Here is a 16,938-nt window from a genome sequence, read left to right as displayed (position 1 = left end):
TTTTATATATGGAAAGTCCTAAATCTCTTTTTGTGAAGCTCCTGCTGTTAAACTAGAAAATTGGTAAATAGCCTGTATTTGTATAGTGCCTTCTTAGGGTTCTACAACCCCCCAAGGCACTTCACAACACAGTCACCCATTCACACACTGGTGATGATGAGCTGCAATGTAGCCACAGCTGCCCTGGGACGCACTGACAAAGGTGAGGCCTGCCAAACACAGGCGACACCAGTCCCTCTGACCACCACCAGCAGGCAAGGCGAGTTAAGTGTGTTGCCCAAGGACACAACAGCAGCATTCTCTGGACAGAGCTGGGATCGAACCTGCAACCTTCCGATTACTGGACAACCCACTACTGCTGTCCCTGTGTTATTCTGGCAGCAGGGATGTTTTTAAGTCAGCAGTAAAAGGATGGAAAAAAGACACAGATTAGGACTAAAAGTTGTGCTAGAACATTATGTTGAAATCATAATTTTCATTATAAACCACCAGATTACAAACCTCGTAAAGAGCAAGTCACCCCCAACCAGAGTATTACTCCACTCCCACTTCCTGTTTGAAAAATGCAACAAATGCTGTTGCCTAGCAGACCGAGAGGGCGGAGCCGCTAACAAATACACACGCAGGCTCACAACGACATTGTGACATCATATGGTACCAGCTAATGTTCTAGTGTACCTCTTAGCCAATAGCGATGGCAGATTTAAATTCAAATGCAGTGCAGAGGTTTTACCTGACAACGGCACAACACTGACAGTTTTAGGCAGAAAATTAAAATTTTAACTAAAGTGCTAAACTATTAACTACACGTGTCTGCAGCACGATTAGACACGCCTTTATATAGTTTATCAGAAAAAAATAAGTTGATTTGGGGGTGACTTGCTCTTTAAGTTCACAGCAAAGAATCTCCAGCAAAATGAGGAAAGTGTTCCAAGGAAAAAGCTGCTGATCACACTTGAAATGTGCTTTTGGATAAAAAAATTTCTTAATGTTTTAAACCGCGTAAGAAGCTGTGATTGGTTGAGTCAGTCCAGTTAGAGTTACCTCCATCCTCCTAAAGGACAGCTTAGAGTTATTTAACTTGTGATGGAATTTGTGCAAACAGGGAGGATGACGATGTGAAATTTCTTTGGTGGGTTCTGGTGGCCACTTGCTAAGCAGCTCAGATGATGTCACTTCTCAGAGACACTCCTTTGAGCTCAGGATGACTGCTCTGTTATGCATTAAGTGGCGAATCCTGGTCCCTGGCTGTCAGGCAGATCCATCCTCCTGGGGAGCGATATTACTGTTTAAAGAAGCACACACACATTAGGGAAGAACCTGCTTGCACTCCGTTGGTGCAGAAAGGTTCACACATACATACGCCAGGTGCCATGACAGTGCTTCGCTGTAAATAATGTTAGGATACTGGGGAGTGTATTTGTCCCTGTCTCATCCAGGCACCATAGAGAAAGATAATAATGAATGTATTTCCTTATTCGGGATCCCCATTAGTTATCACTGCTGCAATAAATATTCCACATTAAAAGACGCAATAACAACAATATTACATATGCAACATTCTTAAAGGGGACGTTATGCAAATCTCACTTTTGCGCTGCCATGTGGATCTATACTGTGCTATATAAACACTCCAAACACTAAAATCCTCCTGTCCACTTTTTGTTAGTGTTTAGGAATTACGTGCCTAAAGTGCCCTGTTTCAAAAAGATACTTTTTGTGATGTCACAATAAGGAAAATTAGCATAAAATCCCTCTCACCTGTCTTTGCTGGTGAAGCCACAGCTCTAATCCGGGAATCTGCCGAATGTCTGAGATCCTCACCTCATAGCAGCCGTTTCTGCTCAGCAGAGTGCTGCACCTTGTGAAGGTGGTCATTTTCTGCCTGTACAGTAACTAAACCCCACTTCTGAAGGAATTAATTCATGTGTTAAAAACAGCTTAGAGTCACTTTAAAGAGCAAGTCACCACCTTACTCCCCTCCCACTTCATGTTTGAAAAATGCAACAAATGTTGTTGCCTGGCAGACCGAGAGGGTGGAGCTGCCAACAAACACACACACACACACAGGCTCACAATGACATAGTGACATCATAATGTACCAGCTGACATCATAGCGTACCTCTTAGCCAATAGCGGTGGCAGATTTAAATTCAATTGCAGTGCAGAGTTTTTATCTGATGATGTCACAGCACTGACGTTTTAGGCAGAAGATTTAAAATTTAACAAAGATGCACTAAAGTGTTAAACTATTGACTACACGTGTCTGCAGCACGATTACACACGCATTTATTTAGTTTATCAGCAAAAATAAAGCTGATTTGGGGGTGACTTGCTCTTTAAGTGGCCATGCTGTAGCTAACTAATCCCTATTTCACCAAAGTGAGGTTGTTCAAAGAGTCATCTGCAGGAGATAAGATAACTTTTCCTCAAAATCAAAGCTATTGCTTTATTGTCCATGCCAAGAAAAAAGGTATATATTTTTTATTCATTTGGAATTTTTTATTCATTCGTTCTTATTGTTTTTATCCTCCAATAAAATCCAGCCCTGACTTCAGTAAGATACATATTCTACCAAGTATTTGACCAGAAAACCAACGGGTTAGGAATTCATTTTCACGGGAAACCATTTGTCATTTGTCTCAGATGACTTCCTGGTTGTTGTTCTACCTCACCTCCTGCAATATTTGCATGTGTGAAAAGGGGGACAGTCATATTTCAGCAGGTTGTCAAACCTCCTCCGTTTTGGGAGGAGCCAGACTGTTTACATCTCATACAGATGCATAAAGGTTAGTCCAGAAGAGACGTCCTGTGACAAGGATCACAACCTGTAAGATGCAGTGCTATGAGACTGTGGTGAGCTATCTGAGCTGGGGGTTGATCCTGGTGGGACTTGCCCATCTGGTCCATCACAAGAAGGCTCAAGCCGCCTATGGACGCCACATCATCCTCTCTCCTCTCGTTAGGACAGTACCTGCTAGACTTGCCTGGTTCCTCCAGGAGATGCCAGCGTTCCTGATTCCCCTGCTTTTGATGCAGCTCCCACACAAACCCTCCACAATGGGGAAGTATCTTTTGTTGAAAACCTTTTTCTTGCACTACTTTCAAAGGTAAGAGCAGGTGCTCTGGATTATTTTTGACTGTTTGTTGTGAATGTGAAGGGATGTGTCACAAATTCTGTTTGCAAAATATTTCCTACCAGTTTAATTGGGTCCAACAGGGACCATAAAAATCCGGTCATTGCTCTGAAACTTGATGTTTGCATAAACCAGTAACGTTACAGTTCCACTCTCACTGTCTGTCATCTCTCCATGAATCAGGACGTTTGTGTATTCGCTGCTGACCAGAGGACAGCCTTTCCCACTGGGTGTGATGGTGTCGGCAGGTCTCTTCTGCTCCATTAATGGTTTCCTGCAGGGCCACTATCTGCTGCACTGTGCCCAGTTTGATGACAAATGGTCATCTTGTTTCCGCTACAATATCGGTGACCAACTTTGATTTTAAAAATAAAAGAAGACCACTTTTATGTCCTTCTGCATGCTCTTAAATCATGTGGTAACACATCTCTTTCAGGTTTGCTGCTGTTTTACCTCGGAATGGCTATTAACGTTCACAGCGACTATATCCTACGCAACCTGAGGAAACCAAAGGAGATAGTTTACAAGATTCCTACTGGTATGAAACAGGTAATACTTGAGGTTCCTCTTTTTCGAGCAAGTGCCTGTAGTGACACGCAGCGTTTTTATCTGCTGCAGGAGGTCTGTTTGAATATGTGTCTGGTGCCAACTACTTAGGAGAGATTGCTGAGTGGCTCGGCTATGCCGTGGCAACCTGGTCCCTTCCATCAATCTCCTTTTTCATCTTCAGCTTCTGCTTTCTTGGACCCAGAGCCTACTACCATCACAGGTGTCTGACACATTCATCTAGAGTACTCTGACTGCACTAGTTCTGTTTCTGATCACAGTTTTGTTTTGCATATTTCTTGCAGGTTTTACCAGGAGAAGTTTAAAGAATACCCTAAGTCTCGAAAGGCTTTGATCCCATTCCTCTTTTAAAGGGAGAAAAAAAGAACATTTTTTAAGGATCCTTTTCATCTTTATCTTTTGTGAAATCCATCATAGTTTGTCTTATCATTTCCTCTCAATTTAAGAATATGAAATGTATTTAAAGGTGCAATATGAGATGCTTTTTCTCGCCGTTCAACACAGATGGGGTGTTTCTCAATGTGACGGCGCCTGGCCTTGCGAGGCGATGTCTTGTGAGGCCAGGTGCCTTGCTTACGAGGACACTGTCCTTCCTTGGTCAAAGAAAACGGTTAAATGGAACAGACCTGCATCACATGACCACATCTTCCACGGCGGTCACGTAACGCGAGAGATAACGTTATATTTTATACGTATTAGTGTCAATATAAATATATAATGAGCCTTTTAATTTTTAAATTGTGTATATGTTTATTAAATTAAAAATATAAGTGAGTTACTACCCGCTAGCCACCGAAGCTGCAACTACTAAGCAACTAACCAACCATAGGTAACTTCTTTGGATCCAAAAAAAAAAATTTTTTTATTTGTTGTCTTGCTTTTAAACTTGAAAATTGCCCCCGAAGTAGCTGCCGACTTCTGATCCGCCGTCCTTTTGAAAATACCGTGGTGTGTTCTGGCTAATTTTTGACCAAGGCTAGGCTACAAGACACCTCTCGTGTAGCCTTGCTCAGCTAGCTAAACGGCTAACAAATGGAGAACACATGCCTCGGCAGAACATGAACATTGGAACACGTTTTGGCGGCTCCTCATGACATATCTCCTAGGTAACCGGGGCGGGGCCTAGACATCAAGGCAAGGTTCCTTGGCATTGAGAAACACCCAGATTCTTTTTGAAAATCCACAATTCTAAGGTCCAACCTTTCTCCAGGATCAAACCCTTAAAGCCCGGACCCACTGCGCGTTTTTCGGACTGCTCATGACACACCGTGAGAACTCTACTGAGGTGGCACGCTGTATGGTCCAAGATTTCAGTTAGCCAAACTGCACAACCTCTCACTCTAGCGGGATGAGCTAACGTCACAAGCACACCCCCGAAAAGCATACGTGACTAAAAGCCGAGAGCTAAACGAAACAACGATGCTGAAAAGAGAAAAAAAGCTCCACTGATTAAACTTCTTTTATCAGACTCCAAACCGAACTCCAGAAAGGAGTGGTCCGCATCTTCCACCGTGTAGCTTCCACTGTTGCTAATTCTACTCTTCTGTTGTACTCTGGTCACTAGTTGTTTGCATCGATCCCTGGGCGCATTTTCATTGGTCGACTGCAGACGGGAGTCGGAGGTTTTCAAGCAGTGCTTAAAGACTTTTGGAGGCTGACATTGGTTTTGAGGGTGCTCAATAAGCTGTCGCAGAGCCGGTCACACTGGATGGCCACAGACTTCCAAATCACCCTCACGTTCACCATTTTTTGTCACAATTCTGTTCACGAGAGATTTGTCTGAAAAATGCAGTGTGGTCCGGGCTTAAGCCACACCCCCAGAATACAGAAACGTGAAATGCTTGTTCCAGAGGGTTCGGTTTTCTGTTTTAGACTCATCGTCATAATTCCCAACATAAATCACCATCGTAACCATGTAACAATTTAGCATGCTAGCTTATATAAATGTATTTTTATGGTGGAAAAAAGAGGCACTTTTAGCTTCCTTGGTTTGTTCTTAACTTCAAAATCACACCAACTCACATCAGACAATCTGAGTAAACCCCATTAACAGATCAAAACTTTCAGAACCAGTCCTGCACCTCCTCAGACTCGTTCTCTCTGTTGTGCCGGCTCCTGACATGCACATAAGCGTGTTGCCCAAGGCAACTCACCAACGGCTCTGCCAGCCAACAGGGGACACGCTGTGCTCACTGACAACGAGTTCGTCACGTAAATGTTTCCCAGTGAGAACAGAACCGGGTTCTAAACAGAATAGAACATTCTGTCTGTTACACTCGATAGCTCGACTCTGGCTTTGCTTCCTGTTGAGCTGCGAACGTGTGATTCATGCACATAGAAGGGGATGCGCTGAGGGGGGAGGGACGGTCAGAGGGCAGTTTGATGGACGGATCAGGAGCCAATCGAAAAGGAGGAGATGTTCACAATGATTGGATGAGGTTTTTTCAGGATTCTACATTTCAGAGGCAATTAAATTATTCCTTTTTTTTTTAATGAAGTATTTAGTTTATTGCCATCAGCATGTGAGGAGCACTTCAAGCAATGTGGCAAAAAAAAAAAACAAGCTCCAGAAAAACATTTCCTACTGCACCTTTCACTCTATCAAGCAACAAGATCACAGTTATGATCCTGTGGGTTTGTTTGTAATAACAAGTTGGAAAAAAACATTGAAATGTTTTGTTTGCATTGATTTGAGTTCTAAAATAAAATCAGTTTTCCTCATTTCTGAGAACAAAGAGTAATTTAACAACAGCCTGCAGCATCTGTTCTAGTTTTATCATCAGAGGATGAAAGTTTAATCAGTTCACATCTTGAATAACATATCTCACATCCAGTGCAAGGTTAGCCGTTTCCACGGCAACCTGGAATGCGCTGAGTTTAGCTGCGAAGGAGTCCAGCACACTTGGCTGCACAGGAGTGTCTCTAACAACAGGAACAGGAGAGAAACCTGGATGTTCTGTTTTCAGAAAAGTCCACTTTGTACTCGAAGAGCTTCCCACCACACCACAGCCACAGAATCCCACACTCCCATCCATTTGTTCTTCCAGGATGTCTGGAGGGAAAGTCCAGTTGTGAGCATGGGTCAGATCGCTGACAGAAGTCCCACCATCGTGCTCCAGAGAGCTGGCAACAAACTCCAGAGAGTGGCAGAATCCCTCAACGGCAAGAAGATACTCCGTCTGCGAGCAGCCCAATCCTGTTGCTGTCTCTGATACTTCATTCTTGCACTACAGTAAAATAAAACCATGAAACATCTCTGCTGGTGATATGAAAATTCAAATGTAAACAATTTAAAATCAGAGATTAACCTTGTGTCTGATGTAAGCAGCTAAGTGGGTCTCAGTACAGCCGCCTCCCAGTAAGGCAGATGGTTCCCTGAGGGTGAGTCTCAATACATGCTCGGTTTTCTGGGACACCACCTTTAAAACAAACATAAAAGGACGTCACATGACTGGTTTGACACTTCCCTGACTTTAGATATACATCTGATGTCAGGTCATTTAAGTTTGTTTTGTCTTATGCAATCATATAATTAATATTTTCTCACAATATACTCAATATAGCATTTAATACATGATTGTATTTGTTGTGTGCACAAATTATAAATCACGTTAAATGAACAACTTCAAAAACAAACAAAAGATGCAATTCTATAATCCTTTTATCTGCTAACGTTGATCCCAAAAACTTCCACACTGCTGCTTAAAACCTTTTTTTTTAACCTTCAGCTCATTCAGCATAGTCTCGTTCCTGTGACACAGAACCATGGTGCAGACTGTTGATTCCTCGAAAGGCTGTAAATGGAGCAACTTCTTGGGACCAAACTGCTTGACACTGAGATGCCTTATCTTCCCATAGGCCACGGCTGGGGGGGTGCTGTGTAATGTGGCCACGGGTTGAGCACCTATAACAAAGAAGAATATTTAGGATGCAGGGTATAATTTCATTTATGTGTGTCCCAGTGATTCATTAATTACAATTATATTTTCAAACAGAATGACATAAATGAGTATAACTGCTAATCGCCATGACGCGTACCTGTCATCTGAGTAAGTGGCTCCATCAGAGCAACTCCAAGTCTCTCAATGACAAATACACCGTGACATCTCAAGAAGCGCTGTAAAACTGGGTGGATGACCTTCTGGCAGACAAACACCCTCACCTCATCTTTAACCACCTGCTTTCCAAGCTCTAGAAGCTGATCCAGGATCTGTGAGGCAGTGTCCAGATGTGGGTGAGCCTGGATCACACCTTCACCTACTTCACAGAGGTCTCCAGCCAAAGATGCACTGAACAAAACCATAAGCAGCGGGGCAGAAAAGCTGTCTTTCGTGTCAAAGAAATTGTCCTCAGGCACGTCTACCAGTAAGCCTGTGAACACGGCAGATTCCAGGACAGAATGTCCCTTAATGGTAACAGTCACTATTTTACCAAGACTGACTGTACCTGGGATGCTGCAGGGAACAGTGAGTAAGAAGGCATGCACTGCCAACCTGCTGATGTGGAGTGATTCCAGCTCAGTCAGAACACACGCTGGCTTGCTGGAGATGACACTACGAGCTAAAGCGATCAGGTTCTGACTCCTGCAGAAGTCAAGACTGACTTTGCAGCTGCAGCCATCTTGTTGTAGGTAACTAATGCACATAGCCAGCAGGTGATTATTTACTCTGATCACAGCATGCTCTCTGACACCAGACAGCTTTGCTTGTTCCACAAGAGACAAACAGAGAATAGCAGCAAACAAGCCACAGTCACTGAAGCGGTGGACGTGACTAAGAAGGGAGGATTTCATCACGTTAATAAGAGGATGGGAGGATGTGATAGCTGGAAGCAGAACAGAAGACGTCGAAGTCGTTACCACCAATCCTCCAATGTTATTATGAACTTGTTTAAGCCTAGCTGTCGGACCGTAACACGATCTCAGAAGCTCCATCATTAAACGGAGCTTTCCACAAACATCTGCGTTGCTCAGAGGCAAATCCGTACAAACAGATGGACATTTCTTCACGAGGCGCGACATCACCCGAGAAGCTAACTCAAGTTTAGCACAAGGTCGACGCCTAAACAGCAACAGATAGACCGATTAACTACTTTTGAACACCGGCAACACAACACTGGTTCGCAATGAGACATTAGTCTAGTTAGTCTGTCAGGAAACCATAGAACGAAAACATTAACGTCCCTGCTTTACTCAGGCATTAATGTGTGCTAGAACTCCTAAATATGCCTGTCAAAAAGTGAAAATAAATATACGTTATTATTTATTTAAACTAAGTATTTACAAATTGAACAGAAATAATAGCATAATGTAAGTAATTTAATGGTAATTATTTTATATTTGAAAGTATTTGAATTACAAATATGTAAAGTTAATACAGGCATAGTTACAGACACCCTTCGTTTCCATGGTAGCACTCGCAGCGTTGGGTCCTGCGCTATTAATGAGGTCCTAGTTGAGTGACTACTAAAAATATTACAGTTGTCCTCATTTATATAGAGAAACACATTTCTTGAACGCTTTCTTTGATACTTTTGATTTTTCTCGTTTTTTGTCATCCGAGAACAGCTAAACTCTTTGGTCCAATTTTAGAACTACAGCGGTCTTAGGACTACAAAATGTATATGACGACATCTCTTGCTGCCATGTTGGCGTTTCAAACCTGTTGGCGGTAGGAAATCTTAACTCACTAATGACGTCTTTTTTATTTACCTTTTAAACAATGTATGTCGTTGTTGTGAAAATAACTAGAAGTGTATTAACGTTCGACTGGTTAGCATAAACTATTTATCTCGTAAACATAGCTAATGAACTCCAGTACAAGAAGCTAGGTAGACTTTTTAAAAACTTCATTTAAGTCAGTGAAATTTTACATATTATAACCCAACAAAGTGTTTTAACATTTTGGAGTAATCACTTTTATTAATAAACTATTTTTAGATGAGGCCTTGCTTGGTTACCTTATCAAAATCGTGATAAAACTATTGTTTGTGGAGGTTGAGCTGGCATGACTGTTTTTACTGTAACTGTGTCTTACAGGTGAAAGCTGATGTTGTGCAATGGCTCCATTTAAATTTACTGTCAAGGTAGGTGAACACAAACTATATAACACACACATTCTTGTTCCAGTATGGTATTAAGAGATAAACAATGGTTTAATGATGTTTATATTGTTTTTATTATCATTTGAATGCTAAACCTATTTTTATTGTTTATTATATGAATCCCTATTAGTTGTCAAAATAAAAGCTCGACATCTGGGGTCATTTACCAAAACAATTCATGCAAGACAAAAAAAAGACAAAACATTTATCAAATACAACCCATAAAAATCCTATAATTTAACTACAATGTCCACTACTAAAAGCATTATAAGCGCCCACAATGGTAAAAATCTAAATGTACATACATTCAAATAAAATGAGTACAGACTCTTATTGCAATACCACCAAATTAAAAACATCCATACCCAGTTAAAAACCAAACACATTGAAGTTACATTAAAGAAAACATAAACTTAAAAAAAAATCTTTTTAAAAGTTTCTTTACCAGCAGCTTCAGTCACCACTGCCGATAGTGTATTCCAGATTACTATTGCTCTATAAATGACAGATTGCCTCAGTTCTGGGTCTGGTTAATTGTGCATAAATGGCTTGTCGAGTAGAATAGCCATGTAGACTTGTAGGATGTCTACTATGACAAATGCTCCAAAAGATTACCATTAAATTACATTTCAGCCAGTCCTCCACTCTGAGCCATGAGAGATTCTCATGTAGAGCTGACGTGGCTTACCCTGAGTAAAAGGGAAGACCCAGTTTGAAGTGTAGTCAGAAGTTTGTTTACCGCACCCAACCACACCACTGAACAGCAATCCAAGTGGGATGGCACCGAAGATTTAGCCACAAGAACCCTGGAAGATGACGTTAAAAATGAACAACATCTCCTGATACACGCAATACTTCTGCCCATTTTCTTCACAATGTATTTTATATGATTCCTCCAGGACAGCTTATCGTCCACTAGAACACCAAGTAGCTTGAAATCACGCATTTGTTCGATTTCCAATCCATCTAAAACCACATAAAGTAAATAATTTGTGTACACGTATCTAGGTTTAAGTAACATGCTCCTCATTTTTGTCGCATTCAGAACCAGTTTGTTTTCAAAAATCCAGTCCTGAAGCAGTTGCAGATCTGTACGAAGTATGTCCCTTGTTCCTGATATCGTCCTTGCTGTGCAGTGCACTGTAGCATCATCTGCATAGAACGTAATCCAGCACCTTTTCATTACGTACAGCATTTCATTAATAAAAAAAGAAAACAAATAATGGTCCCAGACAACTACCCTGGGGCACACCACTTTCTAGTTGTTTTGCCTCAGAAAGACTCCTGATAAAGAAAACCAACTGTTGATGATCTACCAGTTAAATAACTTCAAAACCATCCAATGTTATTATAACATTAGACACTAATTATCCCACACAAACATAGTAACATTAAAATACGTATTCTATTTTAGTCAGTGCTTTTACTTTTGGTATGAATACCGTAATGTGCTGCAAGAAAGTGATGAAATATCTCTTTTAATCTAATATTTTTTACGCTTTGTTAAAAAACCAGATTCCACTTCTGGATTTGAGCCCAAGATTGCAACAGGTTCTTAGTTCTTCAGTGCGGACCATCCTCACTGATGCACCGTTTACATCTGCACTAATCCCTTAGCCAAAACAAGCCATCTCCTTATTTTTAACAACCATGTTTTGCATGTTTTTTGTGGAATTATACAAACTGTGTAGTGGCTGTTTCAGTTTTAAAGAAAGAGTTTGATAATTTCCAGTGCAAAATTAGCGTTTTAGGGACTGTGCCATGGACTGTGAGACATAGAGTTGGAGGAGAGATTAAAAATAAGATGCTGAGGTGACATTTGGGGTAATGAACGTGCCACTACATGCTCATTTCATAATTACTAGACACAGGGAGTGGCAATATTTGAATTTAGCTTAATGGATGGATGACTTTATTATTCCCCAGAAGGGAATATGGCTGGTAAAAGAAACTACAAACAAGTATTATTAATAGAAAGACATTTAAAGCAGGAAATTAATACAAAATATTCCATTAGGTGCATTTGGAGCAGGTAAAAAATGATGGATTAAACTAACAAATGCTTGTGTTAGAGTAAAACAGGTAGAACTCACCACTGTTCTAATGCTGCATGTTTATGCCAACAGTATATTGGAATTGTCAAGAAATTGTGAAATTACAGTATTTTATTGGAATTAATTTTCTCAAATCTAAAGTATATAAAATGGCTTTAAAAGCGTTTATGATATTTTTCTCGTGTAACCTACGTCTGCATCAGTTCTCTGTGCCCACTAGATGGCAGTAAAGACACATCTCAGTTGTACTGGCTGTACTTGAGAAAAGGTGACTCAGAATCCACCCCCCCCCCAAAAGCATTCTCCACTGACTCCCCCCCCCCCCCCCCCGAGAGTGTTTTGTTAATGAACACAGCCTTACAGTGCAGAGGAAACTCACTCTATTAAAAAAACAGCCATGCTGTTCATCCTCAGACTGCTGCTTCTTCAGCAATAATGCACATCAGATGTTTTTGTTAAGTGCAGGAAAAGCTGCCCGTCTCTCTTTTGTTGACATTTCATTTATTGAGTTTTTGCATGAAGGCTGCAGATATTTGCACTGATCTCTCACATCCTCCGTAATGCCGCGTGTTCCTGGTTGACCAGATATTGCATTCGCTCCTTTTTTATTCATTTCATATGCATGCCTGTGTACGGGTTAATCCCCCCCCACCCCCCAACCCCCACCCCACCCCTGGTTAGTTGTGGGAGAGTAAAACTCCAAAGGTTCACGGAATGTTCCTTCCCACTTGGCACATAATGATACCGTTGTGTTCCTCTGCCTGAGAAAATGCACACAGCCTCTGTGATGCTTAACCAACTAACCACAGACAAGTATGTAAGGAAGCATCCGCACAAACAATAGCATTCTGAGCACAAACCATCACTTTCACAAATAAAAACAAGCGACACCATTGTGTTTTCTTTTATTAATGACGATAAGGCAAACTCTGGGACCCTTTTTCCTAAAAGTCTGGCTTTTGCACGGGGAGCAGGAATAATCAGCCTTTATGAGTAATGTCGGTGGATTCTTTTCCATGTTAAGTAGTGCCGTGTTTTATGATCCTCTCTCCTGAAGTGTTTTCAAAGCGGCTGGCTCAGTGGTCTGTGGAACAGCAGGAGGTTCTGGTATGCTCCTTCTTAAAAGGGTTTAGACTACGTAGTGACCTGCCACTTCTGAGACCTCCTGAAAAGGGCTTGCAGGCTAAAAACGCGGGTCCACTGACGTGTTCGCTGTCTGCCAGGACATTACTGCAGCCAATCCCTGCAATCTGCCTTCTATTAGCGAGGTTCATTGTTGACTTTCTAACCAGCTAAAGTCGTTGGTTAAAGTTGAGACGGGTGGTAGAAACAGAGGTGTCACAGAGCAGTTTCGTGTCAGAGGTTTATGGGCTGTGCAGTGTACTCACCGTGTGGATGAGCTCATACTGGACCACACATTAAGCCTCTGTTCAAAATCATTCAGATTTCTGATTAGAACCATTGGGACATTTTCCTTTTTCACCTGTCAGTGTCAAAACTTTTCTCTCTCTCTCTCTTTATAAACATTTGCCTTTCATCTCTGTGTTTTCGCCAGATTTTGTGTTTCCGAACGGTGCAAAAACACTCCTCGGCTTGTTCCATGATGCATCTTCCTGAGCTTTTGTTTGCCGAGTGTTACCTGGAGATATTCCTGTCTGTTCTTGCTGCTGAAATTCCACTCCTGGGTTGTGTCTCTTTTTGTCATCAAATAAAGGGGACTCAGGTGTGCTCACCTTGAAAGAAAGGAGCACTTCCGCCCACTGTTTTCTTTTTCTCTGAAACAACCTTGGCCTCAGTAACAATCGGGTCTCAGATTTTGATTCTCAGCATCTGGCTAGTTGAAAGAAAAAACTGGAAAGCAGAATCGTGTTTTAAGGGGAAACCCAGGTGACTCATAGCAGAGAAAGAGCTGGGAACGAGGCAAATAAAGCCCCGAGAGCTGGACCGTCACGCCCACTCTTCTAAAGAGCTCCCCTGGGTTCCTCGCAGATTGTATAAAAAGAGTCAGAAAGAGAGAGACACAAAGGCAGAGTGGGAGAGATGCAAGTTTTATTGAGTGAGAGCTCATCTCCTGCCCCTTCTCTCTCAGTGTAAACATCTGTGGCTGGTTAGTGTTAGCCTCTGAGCTAAGCGCAGTCCGAAAAGGTCTGGCTCTTATACTGTGCGATAGCAATGGCAAAGGGCAGCGAGGTGGGGAGGAGGGTGAAGCTGCTCCTACGGTTTGGGCCCTGTGCCCAACTTTGAGCTGCACAGGCAGGAGGATGGAGGCCTGAGTCTGGGAGAGAGATAAGAGAAGGTGGAGAGTGTTCTGGGAACTGAGACTGATATAGACCAGAGCTTCAGAGACTAGAAAAAACGAAGCAGGCTTCAGCTAGTTTAGGTCAGGGCAGATTTACATTCAGACAGAAAATATTTTTCTTGTTATTCCGCTAAACCTGAAGCAGCTTTAGCTTCTTTAGCTGGTTTTTGTCTCTTTAAGTGTTTCCCCTGCAGGTTGTATTGATCACTTTGGCAGCAGGGACACTTGGTCTAAAGAAGTTGAGCTTAGCCTGCAGGAAGACTTGGTTCTATTCATCTGCTTTATGACGGCACACAAAAGACGACACAATAAAGGATTTGGTATTAAGTAGCGCTTCTTGCTGCATCAGCATCTGTTCATAAGTTAGAAAAGCCCAAGCAAGACGGAGAACAAAGCAGCGCCATCCCACTCTACAAGCTACCTCCTTTCAGAAGCTCAGCGTTTTGTTTTAAATGCATCAAACCAGCTTTACACATTTCTAAAAGGTGTTCGATATCACAAAATCCATCACGATGAGGGTGGAGATTGTGTTTTGTGCATTCAGGTTATTTTTTAAACCTACAAATGAAAACAAAACCTATCCAGAATATCTCATTAAATGTGCAGTAGGAGGTGTTTTTCTGGAGCATTTTTTTTTTACCATTTTGCTTAAACGCTCAGTGATGGCACCCAACAGGTTAAATGCTTTGTGAAAAAGAAAAAAGGAAATATACAATCCTGAAAAAACCTTCTGCGTCTGAGCAACTGGGGCAGCAGTAGCTCAGGAGGTAGAGCAGGTTGTCCAGTAATTGGAAGGTTGTAGGTTCAATCCCGGCTCCCACCAGAGAATGCTGCTGTTGTGTCCTTGGGCAAGACACTTAACCCACCTTGCTTGCTGGTGGTGGTTGGATTGACTGCTGGCTCCAGTGTTTGGCAAGCCTTGCCTCTGTCAGTGGGCCCCAGGACAGCTGTGGCTACATTGTAGCTCACCATCAGCGTGTGATTGTGTATGGGTGGATGACTCAGTTTGTTGTGAAGCACCTTGGGGCGGTGTAGAACCCTAAGAAGATGCTATACAAATACAGGCCATTTACTATTAACCCAATCATTGTGAGCATCTTGTTCTTGATGACTGAATCAAGAGTTGGATTAAGGAGTTGTTGTCCAAGTTCTGTTTAGTCTGGTTTTGTTCTTTTTAGGAAACGTTCAGGTGATGGACCTGTTGTCTGTGAATGCAGCCTGTCCTGTCGGCTGGCAGAGCTGTCAGGCCCTGTCCACACGTAGCCGGGGATCTGCCAAAACGTAGATATTTTTCTACGTTTTGGCCTGTCATCCACACGAAAACGGAGTTTTTTCACACGAAAACGGATCTTTTTAAAAACTCCGGCCAAATTGAAGATCTGCGTTTTCTCCGTTTTGGGTGTCTGCGTGTGGACGGACAAAACCGGAGTTTTAAGGTCCGCAGCGTCACTTTCCGCGACAAAAAATGCTGACATCACGTGTGCGACCTGTGTTTACACTAGCCGACATCATGGAAGCCTTCAGAGCTGCGCTCTGTCACTACCCGATCCATCAGTTGTCCAAGCGCTTTCTGCTTGCTTGTTTTTGCAAGAGGAATTACTGCTCCTTGCGGAAGACCACAGACGAAGGACGAGGTTAAGAACGGGGGAAGTACTGCCGCCTACAGGTCTGGCATGTCCTTAACAACGTATTTATCCGGGTACGTGTGGACAGAGTTTTTTTTAAAACGAGGTGGTGTGGATGCAAGTTTTTGGAGGGGCGGATATTCGTTTTCAGAAAACCCGGCTACGTGTGGACTAGGCCTCAGTCTGTTGTCTTGGCAACGTGCACTTGAAGTAGGAGCTGTCTGCAAGGAAAAAGCAAATTCAGGGTGGGATCTGGAACTTGTGACTTGTTATTTGTGTTTTTCTCAGATAGTCGGTGGCACTGAGCTGCTGTGAACTTTGAAGTTAGGAATAAACCAAGAAAGCTGAAAACTTGTTTTCCTCCAGAAAAACACAACACTAAATTGTTATACTGTTACGTAGGTGGGCCATGTTTGGCATTATGGCAGAAAAGGTGCCAAAAATGTGTGGAAAATGTCAGATAACATTGTGTTTTATGGCTGTTTGGCAATATGTGTTGCATTTGGTGTTTTAGCGTTTTCTGCAACCATCAGATTCCGTGACTTTAGAAGGAAGATTTAAGAAAAGGGGTTAGAATTGTTATTTTTCAAAATGTTGCTTGCTTGAACGTCTTTTTCCAAGAATGCGAACTCAACCTTTAAGCTTCTCACAGAGCTCTAACTTGATCTGCATCTATAGGGCAGTATGGAAGGCCTACAGGGCCAAAGGTCATGGCATAGTTCAGCCAGGACATGGCTGGTGGAAGTTGGCAAATTGAGACCACACAATCAGTCTTGTGTAACCTTGTGTGTGTGTGTGTGTGTGTGTGTGTGTGTGTGTGTGTGTGTGTGTGTGTGTTACCTGCCACTTGGTTGCCTTTTTATAAAGCTGCTGCAGCCCAGCCATACATCACAAATCAGACACCGACACTTCTGCAGGAGATTAGTTTCTCCACCAAAGTGGCACTTTTTCTGGGCGAATTAATACCTTTCTCATTAGGGTGATTGCATTAGTTTGCATTCCTGACAAACTTCCCTGGTTTCTGAGAAGCCTACAGAATCACATGCTGTTTTTGTGGAAGGAGGAGGAGGGGTGCAGACCTCTGTTTATCGTTAGCATCCAGTTCCCAGTCTCGTCTCATCTGCTGGTCTAATGTGATAAAAGAAATTCAGTCT

At 42.3% G+C, this 16,938-nt stretch overlaps 3 protein-coding genes across 3 annotated transcripts in view; 2 read left to right on the top strand and 1 right to left on the bottom strand.

The window, feature by feature from the left end:
• The first annotated feature begins 111 nt into the window (after positions 1-111).
• Positions 112-6,286, top strand: srd5a2b (steroid-5-alpha-reductase, alpha polypeptide 2b). The gene is made up of 5 exons (XM_015943991.3): positions 112-3,110; positions 3,321-3,484; positions 3,574-3,675; positions 3,756-3,906; positions 3,989-6,286. Exons 1-5 carry the CDS (start codon positions 2,836-2,838, stop codon positions 4,053-4,055), a joined length of 759 nt encoding a protein of 252 aa, XP_015799477.3. The 5' UTR covers positions 112-2,835; the 3' UTR covers positions 4,056-6,286.
• Positions 6,287-6,458: 172 nt separating this feature from the next.
• On the bottom strand, positions 6,459-8,931 carry mkks (MKKS centrosomal shuttling protein). The gene is made up of 4 exons (XM_015943992.3): positions 7,743-8,931; positions 7,427-7,608; positions 7,013-7,123; positions 6,459-6,931 (listed from the first exon to the last, which is right to left on the bottom strand). The coding sequence occupies exons 1-4, from the start codon at positions 8,722-8,724 to the stop codon at positions 6,503-6,505; spliced, it is 1,704 nt and encodes a 567-aa protein (XP_015799478.1). The 5' UTR covers positions 8,725-8,931; the 3' UTR covers positions 6,459-6,502.
• Positions 8,932-9,284: 353 nt separating this feature from the next.
• The window catches only part of slx4ip (SLX4 interacting protein), a 52,605-nt gene continuing 44,951 nt past the window's right edge, over positions 9,285-16,938 (top strand). The window contains exons 1-2 of the mRNA XM_070542131.1: positions 9,285-9,373; positions 9,742-9,788. Coding sequence (XP_070398232.1) covers positions 9,762-9,788 — 27 coding nt within the window. The 5' untranslated portion in view covers positions 9,285-9,373; positions 9,742-9,761. The remainder of the gene's footprint in view (positions 9,374-9,741; positions 9,789-16,938) is intronic.

Source organism: Nothobranchius furzeri, chromosome 12 (assembly GCF_043380555.1).
Source record: "Nothobranchius furzeri strain GRZ-AD chromosome 12, NfurGRZ-RIMD1, whole genome shotgun sequence".
Classification (NCBI taxonomy): domain Eukaryota; kingdom Metazoa; phylum Chordata; class Actinopteri; order Cyprinodontiformes; family Nothobranchiidae; genus Nothobranchius; species Nothobranchius furzeri.
Note: the sequence above shows the minus strand (reverse complement) of the source record. Positions and strands in the feature narration are given on the sequence as shown.

Excerpts from the sequence above, each read along its gene's own strand:
- mkks (XM_015943992.3), bottom strand. The coding sequence starts at position 8,724 with ATGTCGCGCCTCGTGAAGAAATGTCCATCTGTTTGTACGGATTTGCCT. Across the intron at positions 7,124-7,426 it reads CTATGCTGAATGAGCTGAAG|GTGGTGTCCCAGAAAACCGA; the intron begins GTTAAAAAAAAA and ends TTTGTTTTAAAG. Across the intron at positions 6,932-7,012 it reads CTGCTTACATCAGACACAAG|TGCAAGAATGAAGTATCAGA; the intron begins GTTAATCTCTGA and ends ATTTTACTGTAG.
- srd5a2b (XM_015943991.3), top strand. The coding sequence starts at position 2,836 with ATGCAGTGCTATGAGACTGTGGTGAGCTATCTGAGCTGGGGGTTGATC. Across the intron at positions 3,111-3,320 it reads TTCTTGCACTACTTTCAAAG|GACGTTTGTGTATTCGCTGC; the intron begins GTAAGAGCAGGT and ends TCCATGAATCAG. Across the intron at positions 3,676-3,755 it reads AGTTTACAAGATTCCTACTG|GAGGTCTGTTTGAATATGTG; the intron begins GTATGAAACAGG and ends TATCTGCTGCAG.